This window comes from Candoia aspera, chromosome 3 (assembly GCF_035149785.1).
Source record: "Candoia aspera isolate rCanAsp1 chromosome 3, rCanAsp1.hap2, whole genome shotgun sequence".
Taxonomy (NCBI): domain Eukaryota; kingdom Metazoa; phylum Chordata; class Lepidosauria; order Squamata; family Boidae; genus Candoia; species Candoia aspera.
In genome coordinates, this window is record NC_086155.1 from 9,982,594 (window position 1) to 10,001,021 (window position 18,428).

The 18,428-nt window shown below is 40.7% G+C and overlaps 1 protein-coding gene across 1 annotated transcript in view; it reads right to left on the bottom strand.

Moving 5' to 3' along the window:
- The window catches only part of CDH4 (cadherin 4), a gene marked incomplete at its 5' end in the record, with an annotated part of 297,707 nt that extends 280,068 nt beyond the window's left edge, over nt 1-17,639 (bottom strand). Inside the window, one exon of the mRNA XM_063296981.1 lies at nt 17,568-17,639. Within this exon, the coding sequence (XP_063153051.1) occupies nt 17,568-17,639 (72 nt within the window). The remainder of the gene's footprint in view (nt 1-17,567) is intronic.
- Nucleotides 17,640-18,428: the final 789 nt, after the last annotated feature.

Below are 18,428 nucleotides of genomic sequence, written 5' to 3' on the forward strand. Positions count from 1 at the left end.
TCTCTTAATGGATTTTATAGGGGTGACTGCAGGAGGGGGCAAATAAACAAATAAATAAATAATCAAGATGCTGGCCACAAAGGGTAGAGCTGTAATCACATGGTTGTGACCTCCATCTTGTTTTTTTGACCCTCCCCACCCCCACAAACACCCCTCCTGTTGTGTCCAGTATTTCAGTTTTACCTGGGAAGGGACCAAATTGTTTTAACTCCTCCTATGGACACTACTGGAAAATTGCATATTTCCATTTCCTCGCATTGGAGATGAGGGGAACATATCCTTTCCTTCAGCTTAATTTGTCTTTTCATTCCTTAGTTAGGGCTTAGAATATTCAAGCTTGAGGTTCAAATGGCTTGTTTTAAGTCCGAAGTTGTTTCCTGTGATGGGGACACCAAGCTCCAAACAAAACTGTTTTCCTTCAGCCCTGGAACAAAACTGTCAGAACGTCTGCAATTCATTTCCGTGCTTTAAATCTTTCAAGGTGGGAAAATTTTGCAAATCTCTGTGGCCCATTGCATTATTATCTGATGAGTATAATACCTGAGTGTCTTTCTTTTCTCCAACCCTTTCACCATTTCTATTGTATTTGCTAGGTAGCAAACAGCTATTTTAAACTGTAAACTACTCTGAGGATGCTTAAAGGCACTATACTGTATGTCACTTAAATAAAGACCTAACATTAGGTCTATATCTCATAACCTGAAAAGTTTTTTTTCCCTTCCTTTTGGGGTAAAGAATACTTTAGTATTTAGTTTTGCATGCATAGCTTGTTGAAAACTTAGTAAGAGACTAGCACTTGGTAGGTATCCTGTTCAGACTGCACAGCCAGGCAGGGTCCTACAAACTCACTTTATTAAATAACTATTTACAATAGTTAAGTCTTTAAATGTGAAAACTCAGTTCAAGCCCACCGAAAGCAGCTGGTATCGACACAGAACTCTCTTATTGGACAGGAAGGCTGGATACTACTGGGACACAAACAGCTCTCGAACTGGAGCGGTTCTGGCACTGGATCACTGGCAATCTGGAACTGGAGTGGTTCATGGAACTGCCATTAAATCTTGGAAGCAGGACTCGAACTCGGAACAAGACTAGACTCAGCTAGGAGACTTGGACTAGATGAGAATCTCTGGACTGGAAATTGGGAGCAGGATTCAGACTTGACACAAGACTGGACTCAGCTGCAGGCCCCGAACTAGGCGGAATTCTCTGGACTGGAGGCTTGGGGCAAGGCTGGGGACTGGAAGAAGGACTGGACTTGGCTAGAAGCCCCGGACTCAGCTTAATGCTTTTGAACTTTGGTGTTGGAAAAGACTCCTGAGAATTCCATGGATAGCGAAGAAAACAAAGAAATGGACCATAGAACAAATCAATCCAAAGCTCTCACTCAAGGCACATATGACCAGGTTAAAATTATCATATTTTGGATACATGATGTGAAAACCCACATCCTTTGAGAATTCCATAATGCTGGGAAAGGTGGAAGGAGAGTGAAGAAGAGGATAAGCAGCAACATGGTGAATGGACTCTATTATAGTGGCAATGGGTACATCATTGGAAGACCTGAAGGGCCAGGATGGGGACAAACATCCTGAAGAAGGTCTATCCATGAAGGACATCCAGTAGGAGTCAACACCAGCTAGATGGCTCATAAGGGTTTTCAAACAGCCAAACAGTCCTCTGACTGTTGTATAAAAGTTGCATGAATTTCGACAAGGGGCTCCATATAGTTCAAGACCTTAGCTTACCCACTCCGATCTAATCTAGTACTGCCAGTTTCTCTTTAGTCAAAGGCCTTTCCATCACTGCTATTTGACCCATTCCATTATATCCCAGAGGTGGCTAGGACTGAATCTGAGACTGAATTTTGGTCATGCAAGACATTTGTTGAGCCTCTGCACTATGATTTTTCCTTAAAGCAGATAGATCAACATGTACAACAGGGCACATACTGAGCTTACACAATTGGATGGGTGACAATTATGCTCCCTACCATTTATAGGAAGACAGCAATCCAAATGGCGTCTGTACTAAATGAAAGAAAAGAAATTTACATACACACACACAAACGCACACACACACTTATTTCCATCTGGCTCACCTCTGGAATGGTGTATTTTGTTTAAGACTGTACTGATGTTGTGGGAAAGGTCTTAGCCTTAATTGTAAATATGATCTGTTCTCAGGAACTTACTCCATTAGCTGGTTTCACAAACCATTGTTTGGAAATCCTGACAATCAGAATTATTTTCAGATGCCCAGTTTGGCTCCGTGCACTACCTTTTTATTCATTTTAAAGGTAAGACATTTTATTTTCCAGCTGTTATTAAAGGATCTTGATGCCGATTTGCTGCTGTCTCTTAAAAAGGAATTTTAAAGAATGATTAATGCTACTGTTAAATATGGTATTATTTTCTACTTACAGTGACTCAACTGCTGCTCAGTGGGAAAACACAACCTTTGCCTAAGATGCCCATTTGAGTCATCATTTTGCATTACAATGTCTCAAAGAGCAAAGGGTAGAAAGACTCCTGCACGTCTCCATTGGAGTAGACAATTTTCAGCTGTGTAGGAACAATGCCCTCATCTAAGGCAGCATCAAAGGGATCTCACAAAGATCAATAGAAAAATTAAGACAAATTTGAAATTGGCATGTTTTATTACTGTGCAAACCCATAGATGTCTTCTTGAGAACAGAGAGGGGGGACAAAGGAACTTTCAGAATTCTCCATCAGATCTGTGGGTGGAGGGATTGGTCTGGTCGACTGATTGCTCTGAATTCCTTCAGGAGAAATGTTCTTTCAGATTTTCAAGTGTTAGTGACAGTACTTTGTGACTGAAAAATCCCCTTTCAGATTTAAAGAAAGCATAGGAAAGCTGCGACCTGCTGAAGAGATGAAAACAAGAACACACACACACACAAACACACTTTTGACTACTTAGAAACTAAAGAGCATTTGGAAGCTATTGCTAGTCCAGAATGCAGTGGTTTGAGTAGCTATGGGTATGCCTCAGTACACCCCTACTTTGACAGTTGCCCTAGCTATCATCTGGCTTTTGGGTCTAATTCAAGGGGCTAGTTGTCATCTTTAAAGACCTTTATGATTCAAGGACTAGATACCTACAAGATCGCTTGCTCCAAGTAATATCAGTCTGCTCAATAAGATTGAGTAGGGTGGGTTCACATTGGATCCCTTCTCTCAAGGAGTCCTGTCTGCTTCAGAAGCTAGCTGGGGTGGATTTCAGTAATGCTGCTGGTTCTCAGAAAGGAGGGAGCACATTGCAAGGAGGGGGACAAGATAAGGGGAAACGTAATCCTGGAGGCGACTGTGGGAAGACTAAGAAGTTCAGACTAGCCCCGCCCTAGATTTTTCTCAGTTTATTTCCCTTTAGGTTAGGTAGAGTAGCTTTAGTCTGGCAAGATTCAGTCTATATGGTGTAAGCAGATAAAGAACTGAGGTTTGGCTGGACTGATTCTCTGAAGTTCTTGGGCTGGGCCTGACAATAGCTTTTCAGTCATAGACCCCATCCTTTGGAACAGCTTGCCCCTGGACAGCAGAATGGCCTGTTCCTTCTTGAACTTTAGAAAGTCTGTTAAAAATATGGCAATTCCATCAAGCCACAAGCTCTGGAATACAATTCTGCTCCTCTGATGAGAAATTGAGTTTTAATTTTTGGTTTTGGGACTGTGTTATTCCTGGTGAGGGTTTTTGTTTGTTTGTTTTGCATTGTTGACATTTTTTTCTTTTTTCCTATTGATTTGTTCAATGTTTACTTTTGTTAATTTATAAAGATAGGGAATTGCACACTGCACAGAATTGGCTTTGATTGGAGAAGCTTGTAAATAATACGTAATGACTGAATAAATGGAAGATCACCACACTCCATCCGTGAGCATGCCTCCAAAATTCTATTCTTCTTTTAAAGAACTTCTATAGTCCCCAAAATGTAATGAGAACTAGTTAAAAAAAACAATAACCCAGGTATGGGAAATTTTATTAAAGGAAAATCGATGGGCTTATTTCTAAATAAGTGAATTTAGGCTTGCACCTTCAACGGTATTTAACTTTGGATGGACTACACCTCGAATTATATTGCAACTGGCAGATTGATGAACCAATTGTGTGAAGTTCTCTTGCAAGCAAGATGAATAAGATAATAAAGAAGAGAATGATAGGGAAAAAAGATATATCTTCCTACACTAGAGAGCCAGTGTAAAGTACTGTAGAGGACAGAAATTATGAAATAGTTAAAACAGAGGGCACAAACTAAGAATACCCAGGTTCCAGTCTCATATGATGATGGAGCATAGTGGATGACTTTGGGGAGTCACATGCAGGATTGCTATTGTACAGAGATAATATTAGAGATCCCCCCTCCCCCCAGTGTATGCTTGCTTGAGCTCTCTACAAAACTATGGGATATAAACTCAACATACATGGACAAAATACATAATCACACAAAGGCACACCAGCCAAGCTTGTGTGAAATTAATAATAGATACTGATGCTCATTCAAATAATGTGTAAGGTTAACAATCAATATACAAGTTCATTAAAATTCTAAGATTAGTATTGATGTAGTTAGGTGTTTGGTTATCTGTTCTGTTAACTATACATAACCTCTTCTCCCCTTTTTGACATTTGCCACTGATAGATTTCCTGGCAGTATCTGGGAGATTTCCAAAAAACTGCAGTTAGTATGGCATGCAGTGAGTGATAAGCACCATCAAAACCACATTAAAAAAAGAGCCGGTCTGAATCACATTAAAAAGTTTCAAAATGTCAAAAGTATTTTTTTAAAGGCTAGAGTTTCCCATTGTTTTGTTACAAATGCTGTCATTTGCTCAGTCTTGGCAGTGATGAAATAACTTGTCAGAACAGTTACAGAGAGGAAACTTGGAGACCTTCACTTCCACCATTTATTTGCAAACCTTCTTCTGAATATAAAGTTTCACAAATTGCTACAGGTCCAACCAAGGGTGGGGCAACATTTATCCTTTCTGAATGAATTTATGATTAGAAATACCTTTTCTTTTTGGGTTGATATTTTCCACCAGATTTTGCCACAAAGTTTTCTGATTAAATAAAATGCATGCATTGCATTTTATTTAATTGAACGTGCATTCAAACTGCATGTAAATATATTTTCAGAAAATGTGAACATTGCAGAAATTTAAACAGGCAGATGCTGCCCATTCTTAGTCCCAAGCACATATAGGAGAGGTATAGAATGGATTGCAAAGTTGGCTTAATCAGATGACAGGTATGATCAAGAGTATTTTTTCTGCTCATGCTACCTTTCTAGATCAGAAACTGCAGGTTGCATGGAATGCTTCCTGGGTCCCACTAGATGGCATTGTTTCATAAAGAGGGCACGAAGTTATACTCATTAGGGTTGGGAAGACTTCAAATATGTTTTGGAAGACATATTTTGGATCTCACATAAATGCAGAACCTCTTTGCTCTTCATTAAAGCAGCCCAACTTTTTCTAGGTGTCCACATGAGACTCAAAATAAAGTTGCAGCTGCTTTAAGCAGCTGACTCCTTAAAACAGCTGTATTTTTTCCCCAGTAGTGTGTGTCTGGGTTCTGTGTGTGTATGTCAAAAAAGACAAGATTCCAGCCACAGTCACACAACTGAAGCTGCTTTAATGAAGAACAGAGAGTGGTGATGTGCCTGTTCTCATGTGAGTCCCAAAGTAGGAGAGGAAGAATGATTGTTGGGGTGGTATTTTGTTTGTAAAAATGAGCAATAATGTGTATAAAATGAGATACATATGCATCTTGCAGAAAAGGTGCCCATCATTGGCACCTTCTCTAAAGTAAGGTAAAGGTAAAGGTTTCCCTTGACGTAAAGTCCAGTCGTGTCCGACTCTAGGGGGCGGTGCTCATCTCCGTTTCTAAGCCTTAGAGCCGGCGTTGTCCGGAGACACTTCCGGGTCATGTGGCCAGCATGACGACACGGAACGCCGTTACCTGCCCGCCGAAGCGGTACCCATTGATCTACTCACATTTGCATGTTTTCGAACTGCTAGGTGGGCAGGAGCTGGGACTAGCAACGGGAGCTCACCCCGCCATGCGGTTTCGAACCGCCGACCTTCCGATCGACAGCTCAGCGGTTTAACCCGCAGCGCCACCGCGTCCCTTCTCTAAAGTAAAGGCTGTATTTTGCAAAAATTGGAATGAACAGATTGTGTAGTTTATTTAAATAAGTTTATATCTTGCCTTCCAGAGAAAGCAAGCCTTCCAGGTTGGCTTTCTGTTGAAATCTGAGAAACAAAAACAATAGTTTAAGTTGATAAATGCACATTTTCTTAAATGTATTGAGAGAGAAATCCTTACAAACAATTTCTATTTTTTTTAAAAAGAGGCCTGCCTTCTCTTCTTTTTTCCAGGAACAGTTTTATTCAAGCCTAATTTTAAAAATGCCGATGAGAACTAGAAGTTTCAAATAATTCATTATAAAACAAGCTTTTCTCCTCCCTTCTTTTTGCAAACAATGCCCACAGGCCCTACCAACACATTTAACTGTAAAAATAGTCAGTTGTATAAGAAAACTTTTATCGTAAGCATTTACTATTATTCTAGAATATCGTGCCATTTTCTTGGGGGTAATTCAGCACTCAGGTGGTAAATCTGTGACCTGATTTGCATTTTCTAATTGAATTGCTATCAGGTTTCTTGCAAGAGTGAGCAACTGAAAAAAGGGGGGGGAAAATCAGCCTTGAAATTCTTAGTTTCAAAACATCATTTGGACGGTGTTGGCTGGGTTGGGAAGGGGATTACTCTATGGGGCTGTGAAGTATGAAAAAATAAGTTGTTGATCATTTAAGATTTATTCAAAATAGAGTCAGTGCCAGGTTTGAGAATGCCACCGCGAGGCAAACAATTTTCTATATTATCTTCCATTTTAAATTTTCCATCAGTTGGGTTCACACAATGGTCTAATCTAGGATCAATTGGGATTGGAGAGTTTTAAGGCTCAGCATTCCTTGGGAACCCAGCTACTGTCTTAGCATGTTATATGCACCAGCCTATTATCTTGATCTATGGTGTCCCTTATCTGCTCAGGCTTCACATGTTACGTGAACACAACAACTGTGCTTTGTTTAGGTTAAGCATTTTATATAAACTCAACCACCATGTCCAGGAGAAAGGCCATGGCAAGCAGTCTGGGACAGTCAGGGGAAAGGGGAATTATTTTAGTTGATTATGAGTAGTGAAACAGAGCTGGGGAAAAACAGCCACCATCAGGATCATAAAATCAGAGAAGTGGAAGAGGCCATTTATACCACTTAGTTCAACCCTGCAGGAATCCAGATTAAATCATCCATGACTGATGATGGCCCAACATCCATTTGGAAGGACCAGAGGTCAGATCAGGCAGCATGACTGAGAACTAGCCAGGGCATCAGAGCTAAAATAAACCAAGGTCAAAGAATATCTTTGGCAAACCTTATTGTTTGTGGAGTGGAGACAGAGGGACTCTTTCCAGCCCTTCCTGCTTGAGGTGTGTGTGTGTATGTGTGTGTGCGTGCAGTGGCCATGCCAACTGGGAAGGATGGAGTAGAAGTCTCTGAGGAAAGGCTGATACAGAACTTGCCATTATAGTTAAGACACTATGCAAGTCACCTGATAATCATTTGAGCAAAAAAAGACAGAGGATCTTGTTATTTTTATCAAATATACACATACTCATGCATACATAGAACTGGACATTTGGAAATCATTTCTGTAATTCATGCAGGACATGTCAGAGAGGCGAAGGCTATAACAGAGTAATGTGTGCCTGCAGTGTGGACTGGCAATCTCAAGGTTTTCATTCCTTCTCATAATACTTTACCTTGAGACTGGATGTAGACATCTTTCCCCACATTTGAACCCCAACAATCCTGTGTGATAACCTGGCAGGAGCTCTGTGGTCAATTGGGAACTTGAACCTGGGTCATCTCATCAGTAGTCTAGCACCTCAACTAACCCACCGCACTGGTTGAGCATGTTTTCTGACCACAGCCTATGAGTACCATAGTTAAGTTTGGGCGAGATGCTTTGAGCCTCCAGTTGTCATTCAGAAAATGTGATTAACTACAGGTAGTCCTCAGTTAACAACTGCAATTGGGATTGGCAACTGTGTTGCCAAGTGAAATGGTCATAAGGCAAAAAGTCATGTGACCGTGCGGACTTACGACAGCAGTTCTGGCAGTTTTGATTGCGGTCATTAGGCTAATCCCACACACATGACATCACATGACAGAGACTTGTGACTTCCTGCCAGCTTCCCCATGACTTTTCTTGTTCAAAGTTGGCAGTGAAGGTCACAAATGGCAATCATGTGACTGCAGGACGCTGTGACCATTGTAATTGCATGCCGGTTGCCAAGCACCTGAAACACAATCACATGACTACGGAGATGCTGCAACAGCCACAACTTCAAGGACCGGTTGTAAGTCTCCATGTTCAGGACCATCGTAACTTTGAAAGGTCACTGAACAAATGGTTGCTAAGTGAGGACTACCTGTATCCAATACATGAGACTTTATCCAGAAGTCACTGTATGTCCTATATGAAGACTGAGCATCCCATCCTCAGACACAGGATCTATGAACCATTTCTCCACAATTCCTCTTTATTGTAAAGATTCATTCTCAGTTTACTGGCACTCAACCAGCTCAGTACAGAATCCAAACACAAATTCAGCACCTATATAGCTTTAGACAACAGAAACAGAGAAGAAGAAAAGATCTCAGTTTTATCATCAAAATGTTTAAAAACATTTGAGAAATACCTAGCTTGAGGGAAGCTAGACTAGTCCCCAATGTAGTGTCCTTCCAGAAAGTGGTGAAGACCAACTGTACTGGAAAGTATTTGGGGATTAGTATGGGTAAAGCTATTTTTGGTGATCAGTTTTTGCTCCATCCTTAACCTAATTTAAAATGCATTTTGCTGGGGAAGTTTTAATTTTTATGGAATTATTATATATTTTGTTGTTGTAAACCACCAGGAGTCCAGATAGATTCTGGGCTATAAAAATCTGATCAATAAATAAATTATTCTACTCAAAGATGAGAAGAAAACAGAAGGGGTAAAGGTCATTTTGTAGAAAATTCAGTGCCTACCTTGCAATGGCTGCTGAGCACACACTCTAGTTCTGTCTCTGGCTGCTGAAAAACAATACAGCAGATCTATTTCCCTGGCAAGCTATGCAGGGGTCAGAACTTGAAAAACAATGGGATTTTGACTTGGTAATGCATGATTTTAATTCTGCTTTCATATCCTTTAAATGATCCTGTAAACCTGCTTCATCTCTTGTGCAAACAATCTCTTGTTTTGCTCATAAATGCAGGGAGCTTTAAACACAGCAGAAGTTCAGACTCCCACATTGATGACACACAATAATACAGTCCATGACCTTGTCATTAGTCTTTTTTCCTCTGTTTTTCCCCACTCTCCAACTATACACTAATAAGGCTTTTAAGGAAGAAGTGATATGAATTTTAAAAAGCCACAGTTCTCTTCATCTTGAACCAGAGTTCAGTTTGTATTAATATGATACAAAATCCCAATAAAATATTTTGCTAAAGTTGAAAGGCACAGTAGCTTGTATTCCTTTTGTAGGAATTGGGGAAAATCTTAAGTAGCTCACAAACGCAAGATTTGTCATTCTGAAGCAAAGCAGGTCCAGATATGTGAGATATAGGATATCAAGATATAGGATACCTCAATTCACTGTCAAAATATATTACAACATAATCTCCCTACCTTAATGGGTTGCCCACAACTCCCTTTCTAGCCACCTAGAGTCTTTAACCTCTAAAATTTAGATGAAATAAGTTTATAGTAGCTTTACTCATTTAAAATTGTCCAGATGTCATTAGTCTCCAACCAGAATTTCAAAACGATGTTCTGTTTTCTGCTCCTTCTCATTTATGGTCAATGGAGATATAGCTCCTGATGCTCTTCAGATGGTACTTGATCAACTCTGTCTTATCCATAGCTAACAAATGGATCATACTATGGATATTCCAAGGATAGGATCATTTTATTGGTTTCACATTTTGTAAAGAATCTCATGTTTTCTGCCATTACAACTTGACCAGAATCCTGAAGGCCGAGATGCTATTCTGTCCTCAGTTATGGTTGGCACAGGACACTAGCACTGGGCAATGTTCCAGAAGTTCAACCACAGTTGTACAGCGCTCTGGCATAATGGTCATGTATCTGAATGTTTTACCTTGTTTAACAGACTATGGAAATGGTTTGGTTGTTTTTTTTTAATTAGGGTAGTTACTGCATCAGGATTCCCTACTTGCCTAGCCCAAGAGGCTCCCAACTCAGTCTCCAAGGATGGCCAGATATGGGGATGCAAGTATGAGTGAATTCACAATAGCATTCACCTTCCTACAGACAACTTGGCCTTACCATTCAACTGGCCAGCATCAGAGAGGGAGTCCAATGTTCTCTAAATAATAGATATATCACAATATCTACAAGGAGGCTGGAGATACCTCCTACTAAACTGGGTGCCTCCCTGGAGTATGTGATTTTGTGATACTAGATCCAGGGCCAGGCTTAGACAAAACAGTCACACTTAATGGTCTTTTCTCTAGTCATTGTTTTTGGGAGGGAAAACATGAAAAAATATACATTTGGAGAAAAAAAAAGATGGATTTGCCACCTTTTATGCATGGGATTGATTGTATTTTGCTTTGGGATTGTGTGGCTGCTGGTAGGACAGAAAATATTGTGCAGGTCAAAGAAGGAATGGATTCAATTAAATAGCAACATATCCAAAAGGTAATGTGATGAACTGAAGCTCAAAAGAGGTTGGATATATCTCTAAATCAACTCTGAAGTACTTCCAAGAAAGAAAGATAGGTCTTAGACATTAATATTACTGAAAATCTGCAGTGAGATCTCAAACATGTAGTGCATGTGAGGAGAGCTAAGAATATTTCTGAACTAGAAGAGTTCTGCAAGGAAGAGTAGGGACAAGTTGCAAAAACAAGAAGAGACAGAATCTTAACTGTTTACAGGAAATGTTTGAAAGCATTTATTTCTTCCAGAGAAAGCATTACAAAGTTCTGACTGGAAGGGTGTCCAAACTTCTTCATCTGCCATATTCACCATTTTCTTACTTTGAATCTGCAAACAAGCACACATAAAATATGCATTCCAATTTGCAGAAAGATGTTGTGTTTAGAGATTATGTCAGCTTCTATTCACTTAGTAACTCATGGAACCATACAGTGTGATCAAGTTGACGTGCAACTGTATGTTGTTCATGATTAGTAGACTTAAATTCCTTGAATTGTTTAATTCGCCCTTTACAGTAAAGCTCTCTGATTTTCCAGCCATCACCATATGCTTTGGGAGGAAATTCCATAGTTTACATATGTCCTGTGAGAAGATATACTTATCTTTGTTCAGAATCTCCATCATCGAGTTTCAAATAAAAGCACTAAGATGGCAGCTGGTGCTTTTAGAGATACCCAGGACTGAAAAGCCATAGTATTTTCATTGGAATACATTATCCCCAAACGAGGTCTTAATTTAATGCAGCTGCACTGACATAAAACAATCCACTCCTACACTTTGATTGAAAATAATTTATCATCAAGTCACCTCCTATAACTATCCTTTGCACTATGCCAGACAAAGGACGATTCCTTAAGCTTAGTTCAGTTGCTATCTACCCACTCTTGAGCTAGTAGAAAACGATACTGGCATAAAACATGATGCTCCAACTGCCAATCTCTATCCTGCTTCAGTAATATCTGTTCTGGCTTGCTGATGGAGGTAATGTCCTGATCTCAGGTATGCAGAGCCTGCTAAGCAAAGCTATCCATTAAGCCCTCTGGCTTTGCTGCCCTACGCTGTTCTGAACGTCACCAGCCAGTGGGAAACCATCCACCAAGGACAACATGGCGGAACTGCAGATTGTTTTACAGATGACTAGACAGGTGTTTAGCCATCTGCCAAAACCAGGCACTTCCCCAAGCCTGCTGATCAATAGGCTGGTGTGTGGGTGTGTGTGGGGGAGGCTGCCCAGTGAAGTAGGAGAACTCAGCATTTTCAAATCCACCTCTTCTCAGAGTCTGAAGATCAGCTGTCCAAGGGGCTTATTGTATGTGTTCGGTGCTCTTACAAAAGGTGTCTTTCCAAGAGCACTAAAAAAGTTGTCAGAAGATTTTTATGGCGGAATTCCCATGTCCCACTAATCAGCCAGACCGCCAGTTAGCAGGAAATGGGAGTTTCCCCCTAAAGCAGGAAACATTCTCCCACTTTACTAGGCATTTTATTTATTTTATTTGCATTGGCACTGATTTAAAGAATACCTCTGGGCACTTTACATAATAAAAAGGCAGAGCAACGAAGGCAAACAGATGATAAGCATCCAGAAAGACCAAATAAAGCAAACAAAAACATACCAAACAAAAACTTGCAGGGCCCCGCCCACCATCCTGTCTCAAGACCTGGGGAAACAGCCAGGTTTTCAACACCTTCTGGATCATCAGTGGATGGGTGGGGTAAGTCCTCCTCCCCACCCCACTCATCCATTTCTCAGTTGCTTTCATCAGCAGATTTTGAAAGAGTGCTAAACCCACGCAGAAGTCTACAGGTAGTCCTTGCTTAACAATCATTTGTTTAGTGATGGTTGGGACTTACGATGGTGCTGGAAAAACTGACTTATGGCCAGTCCTCACACTTACGACCATTGCAGCATCCCCACAGTCACATGATCATGATTTGGGCACTTGGCAACTGGTTCACATTTATGACCGTCACAGTGTCCCGTGGTCACGTGATCACCATTTTCAACCTTCCTGGATGGCTTCTGGCAAGCAAAATCAATGGGGAACCGTATGATTCGCTTAACAACCACATGGTTTGCTTAATGCCCGTGGTGATTTGCTTAACAACCACCACAAAAAAGGTAGTAAAATTGGGTCAGATTCGCTTAATAGCCGCTTTGCATAGCAACTGAAACTCCGGTCCCAACTGTGGTCGTTAAGCAAGGACTACCTGTACTGAACTGATTAGCAGGTGGGTCTCTTCTCAGGTTTTAAGAGAGCCAGCTCTCCTGTTTTAGTTTGCACTGATCACCTGTTTAACCTGTCTGACTGCAAGTTCCGCATCCTTCAGCATCCAGGAAGGTTTCAAGAGAGAGGGATCTGCTTTACTACCCTGCTCCCTTAGCTACTGATCACTGGTTCAGCAAACTACAGTGATCTGCCTGGTACATAGCAACTGGCAACTGTACCCCACTTTTCCCCAGGAAAAAAAAAAGAATGGGGGTCAGAAGAGGGTGTCTAAGAGTAACCAATAGGCATGAGTCACCTTATTACACTGCTACCAACAGTGCCAGCAATGAGTGGCAAATCATTATTGCTGGCTTAAGAAGAAAGCCCTGCTTTAACATTAACACAGTTAATGACAACTTATGGCTGTCTCACACATGAGTTGAAGATGAGCTCAAGACAACATCATGGGGACATTGCCAGGCAGTGTTTGTTCTATGGGAAAATGCAAGTGGAAAAAGACCCTACATCTATCTCTTCTTTTTCTACCAGGACCTCAAAAATGAACAAATCACTGCAAGGGTTGAAACAGAAACTAATTAAATTGGAGGGATCCTTATAATCATAGAAAGATCAGGCAAGGTCTCTGCATGAACCTTCCAGATATGGGTAGTAGGTAGACTGGGATCTCCTGGAAGACCTTGAGGCTGTTTTCCTTATATTAGGAAAGGCTGCTGACTCCTAATCACAATCCTATTAAAAGACTCCTGTACTCCAAATTAGGCCACTAAAATGAAGAACATTTGGAGTGCAAGAAGGCAAGCTAGGAGCACATTTCTAGGTGAAAGGACTATGAGCTGAGTTCTGGTACCAAAAATGAATTATTGGGTTAAATAAGTGTCCCTGGTTATTCTGTTCCTTAATTTCAAAGCTATATTTGGCCCAAAAGCCATTATGTCCAACTGAATTGAATAGTAACAAACAGAATAGAATCACATTTATCCATTTGTATCTAATTAACCCCTGTTTACTGCATGCATGCTAGGTCTAGAGAACCTCCAGTTGATCACTGACTAGCTGCTGCTTTGAAGAAAAGACCTCCATTCTCCCAGACCGTGTTTTTTTTTTAAATGTTCCACTGAAATCAACTCAGTTGTAACTTAACCTTATTAGATCAATCTTCCCTATGTAGCAACTTCCAAACTTGCTGGTCCTGTAGGCAGGGAATTCTAGGAACTAATCCCAACATCCAGAGGGGAACCAGATTTGGGAAAGCTGCATTAAGTCCAGGAGTGGCCTCTGGGGCAATAGAAAAAGAGAAGTACTTCTCTTTTTGCTATGAATAAATCTTGGACATCTGAATTTTGCAATCAAATATTCCCTTCTCCAGATTAAAGACTACTCTGTTTCTTTCATCTGTGCCTTGTTGTTGTTGTTAGTTGCCATCGAGTCGTTTACATCATGGTGACACGATGTATAACAGGACGAAATGCTGCTCGGTCTTCCGCCATGTGCCCGACTGTTCCCCTGTTTGCATCCACTGTTGCTGTAATTGTATCAATCCACCGCATTGAAGGTCTCCCTCTTTTCCGCTGGCCCTCGACTTTACCAAACATGATGTCTTTTTCAAGCGATCGGTCTTTCCTGACTATGTGCCCAAAGTATGAGAGTCTAAGCCTAGTTATCTTCACCTCTAGGGAACATTCTGGTTGCATTTCTTCTAAAACTGGTTTGTTTGTTCTTCTTGCAGTCCATGGTATTTTCAATAATCTTCGCCAACACCACAATGTGAATGCATCAATTCTTCTTCTATCTTCCTTTTTTAATGTCCAACTTTCACAGGGATGTGTGGCAATTGAGAAGACCATGGTGTTAGTCAGATGCACCTTTGTTTTTAAACTGACGTCTTTTCTTCTGAAAGCTTTAGATAGGACTTTGATGGCAGATTTTCCCAGCATGATACGTCATTTGATTTCTTGATTACTCCTTCCCTTGGCATTGATCATTGATCCGAGTAGAATGAAATCGTTGACAACTTCAATTTCTTATCCATATATTGTGACATTGTTTATTGGTCCATTTGTGAGAATCTTCATCTTCTTCACATTCAGGTGTAGTCCGTATTGCTGTCTACAATCTTTGATCTTCATCAGCAAGTACTTCAAGTCTTCTTCATTTCCAGCAAGCGAAGTTGTATCATCTGCACATCGCAGGTTGTTAATGTGACTTAGCATATGCTAATTGAACACTATTAACATTATTCATGTACAACTTCTGAAGCCATCTCACAGCACACAGCTCTTTGGATGGCTTGCAATAAACAAACAAACAAACAACTGAAATGCAAAGTAAGATAAGAAGCTTTACAATTCAATTAACATAAATACAGCAAAAGAAAGCCAAACCAATTGAAAAAAAATACAGAACTTAAAACTTAAAGGGAGCCGTATTATTTAAAAGTTGAGTGTCCACTTGGTACTATGAAGGGTGCTCCTTCAATAGGTATCCCCACTCCTAGTACAATATCTTTATCACTATGTCCTGCTGGAAATCACACACAGGACATATCTGAGTAGCTACTACATTGTCAGCTTTACCATCATGCCATGCTGGCTCTTGAGCTAGGAGAGGGATTGGTCCAGAGTCCCATAGCTGAGGGGGAACCAGAACTGGCTTGTTCCTCCTAATCTAGCACTTTAACCACTATATCATGTGGGCTCCGCCCACAAGTCGTCCTGCCCTTATTTTTAATTACAAAGAAATAAACGGGTAGGCAGCAAAGCAAAGGACGACTTTGGCCCTAAAGTCACACTAGGAGGATGCATCCTGGAAGTTAGTTTGCCTTCTGGGAAATGGCAGCCATTTTATAAGCAGGCAAGTCTTCCTTAGAAAATACTTTGTGAGTGTGCCAATCACACATTTGCAAAATTTCAAACATTCCAAATCTACTTCCATCCCTGAATAATAAATATTTAGATCAATAACCTAGGTCTCTTCTTTTATAACAAATATCCCTGGGCCATAATGGAATAAAGTTACATTTGGAGAAAAAGGATAAGACAATTGAGCCTTTTCTCAATTGTTTTTTTCCCCTTTCCACAACCTGCTCCAGGAGAGATATGGACACCAGAATGAAGCATGACTAGAAATACATGGTTTTAGGGCAGGAGAAGAGTTTCAGGAAGAAAATGGCAGATGGGGAGAGTCTTCTGGGTTTTTGCAGCCCAGATTCTGATAGCCCTTGTTACATCTGTCCATATTTGCCTGCTGCTTTCCTCCCCAGTTCTACTTTAGGGATAGCATGAACCTGGAGATTCTGTTTGGCTTTGATGTCAGCCAGAAATCACACTAGAATAAAAGATGTTACACTGCTTCCAATAAATGCTTACTTTTGAACTCTGGTGGGTTCAGGGGGGAAAAGAAAAAGTTGCACTATTCTGAGATTGTCATCAAAATGCCTTCTCTATGGCTCCAGTGTACTGATAGGACAATATTCTTGGTGGATTCGAAATTGTGCCATTTCAGCCTGGCTGAACGCTTCAATGTTTTATTATTATTTTGTCAGTTCTGGGAGGGTGTAAGAGGGAGCAGGTCACCATTTGGATTCCTCTCACCATTTCTGCGTGCTTAAACTGTCCATACGGATTTCCAAAGAGGAAATCATGGAGACAGGGTCATCCACTAGAGAGAGGGGGCAAAACACAACACATGCATGACAACATCACCATGGCACAAATGATGCAACTTACAACAGAGATTGGGGTTCAAGTGCGATGCCATTTTGGAATTACCATGTTTGCTGCAAATCCTGCTTTTCATGGAAGTGGGTTCTTGAAAGCCTTCTGTGCTGCAGTTTGAAACATGAAATTACGCCCCCCCATCCCGCCACCCATATTGCTTAATAAGTTGTAGCATCAAGACACAATCGGCCCAAAATCTTATAGTATATACTTGCACTGACTCTTCCGGCTTCTAGCTTATGGGGATGAACAAAGAACATTGATTCTGAAGGCTTTGTCTATACCAGGATTTCTCAACCAGGGTTCCATGGCATCCTTGGGTTCCACAAAAGGTCCCTAGGGGTTCCCTGGGAGATCATTATTTATTTAAAAAATTACTTCAAATTCGGGCACCTTCACATTAAAGAGGTAAGTTTCATTCTTTATTTTTAGTCTAAGAACACTTTAATACATATATATATATACAGGCCTACCCATGAAACGAATGCAATAATTTTGTAACTCCTGGCCTATCTTTGAGCCTGAATGTGCAGGGGTTCCCTGAGGCCTGAAAAATATTTCAAGGGTCCCTCCAGGGTCAAAAGGTTGAGAAAGGCTGCTCTATACAATGCCTGGTTGGCTTTCCAGAATCATGGGGTTTTTTTTACCTTGTGTCCCTTGTGTTGTGATTTCTCTCCCACCAGTAACCTGACCATAGCTTCCCATCTTTCTAGGGCCTGGTGCTCCCATGCCATCACCATAACTTCTGTCTGCTCCAAAGGTATTTGCACCTGTTTGGTGGTGTAGATAGTTCCGTCACTCCTCACCTTGAAGTCCAAGTTGTCAGTTTCATACCGAGTTCCCTTGTTCTCCGAGCAGCCACTAAATTTCACTAGAAAGGGAGGCAGAAGAGATGATGATTAATAATGCTGTTGTTATTAGCATCATTAGTGTTATCAGTATGATTATTAAGCAATCAATGTGCAACATCTGAACAGAGGAGCATAAGCAGGAGGAAAAATAAGACTGGTCCCTCCTGTGAGAATTTACAACCTACATTTTGACACTAGAGGAGAGAAGAGGAGAGGAAATGCAGATTAGCTCTTTGTCTTCTTTCCATTGATTATGAGAATTTAATAATAAGCATTTTTCACACATTCTAGCAAAGGACTAGACTGGATAGAAGGATAGGGCCACCACACATATGAGACCCATCCCATAGGTCCTCAGATCCTACTGATTCCTTATTTTTCCACTCAGCAAAATATTGATGTGGAGAGGAGCTCTCATTATATTTGACTAATCTCACGTACAATCCTTCATGCAGTTGCAAACTCTACTGTTTTGGATCTCCAATCACACCATCATACTAAGACTTTTTCAGATCTCACTACTAAATGCATGGATGGGGAAAAGTTAGAGGGAAGATGTTCACAGTGATGCCCAAGTCTGTCTTACTCTATTTAGCTCCCTGTGTTAAGAGAGTTTTAGACTGAGATGGTTATTATATTTATTTATTTAGTTTCTATCCCACCTTTATTAGTTTGATAAATAACTCAAGGTGGCAAACATACCTAATACTCCTTCCTCCTCCTATTTTCCCCACAACAACAACCCTGTGAGGTGGGTTCGGCTGAGAGAGAGGGACTGGCCCAAGGTCACCCAGCCGGCTTTCAGGCCTAAGGTGG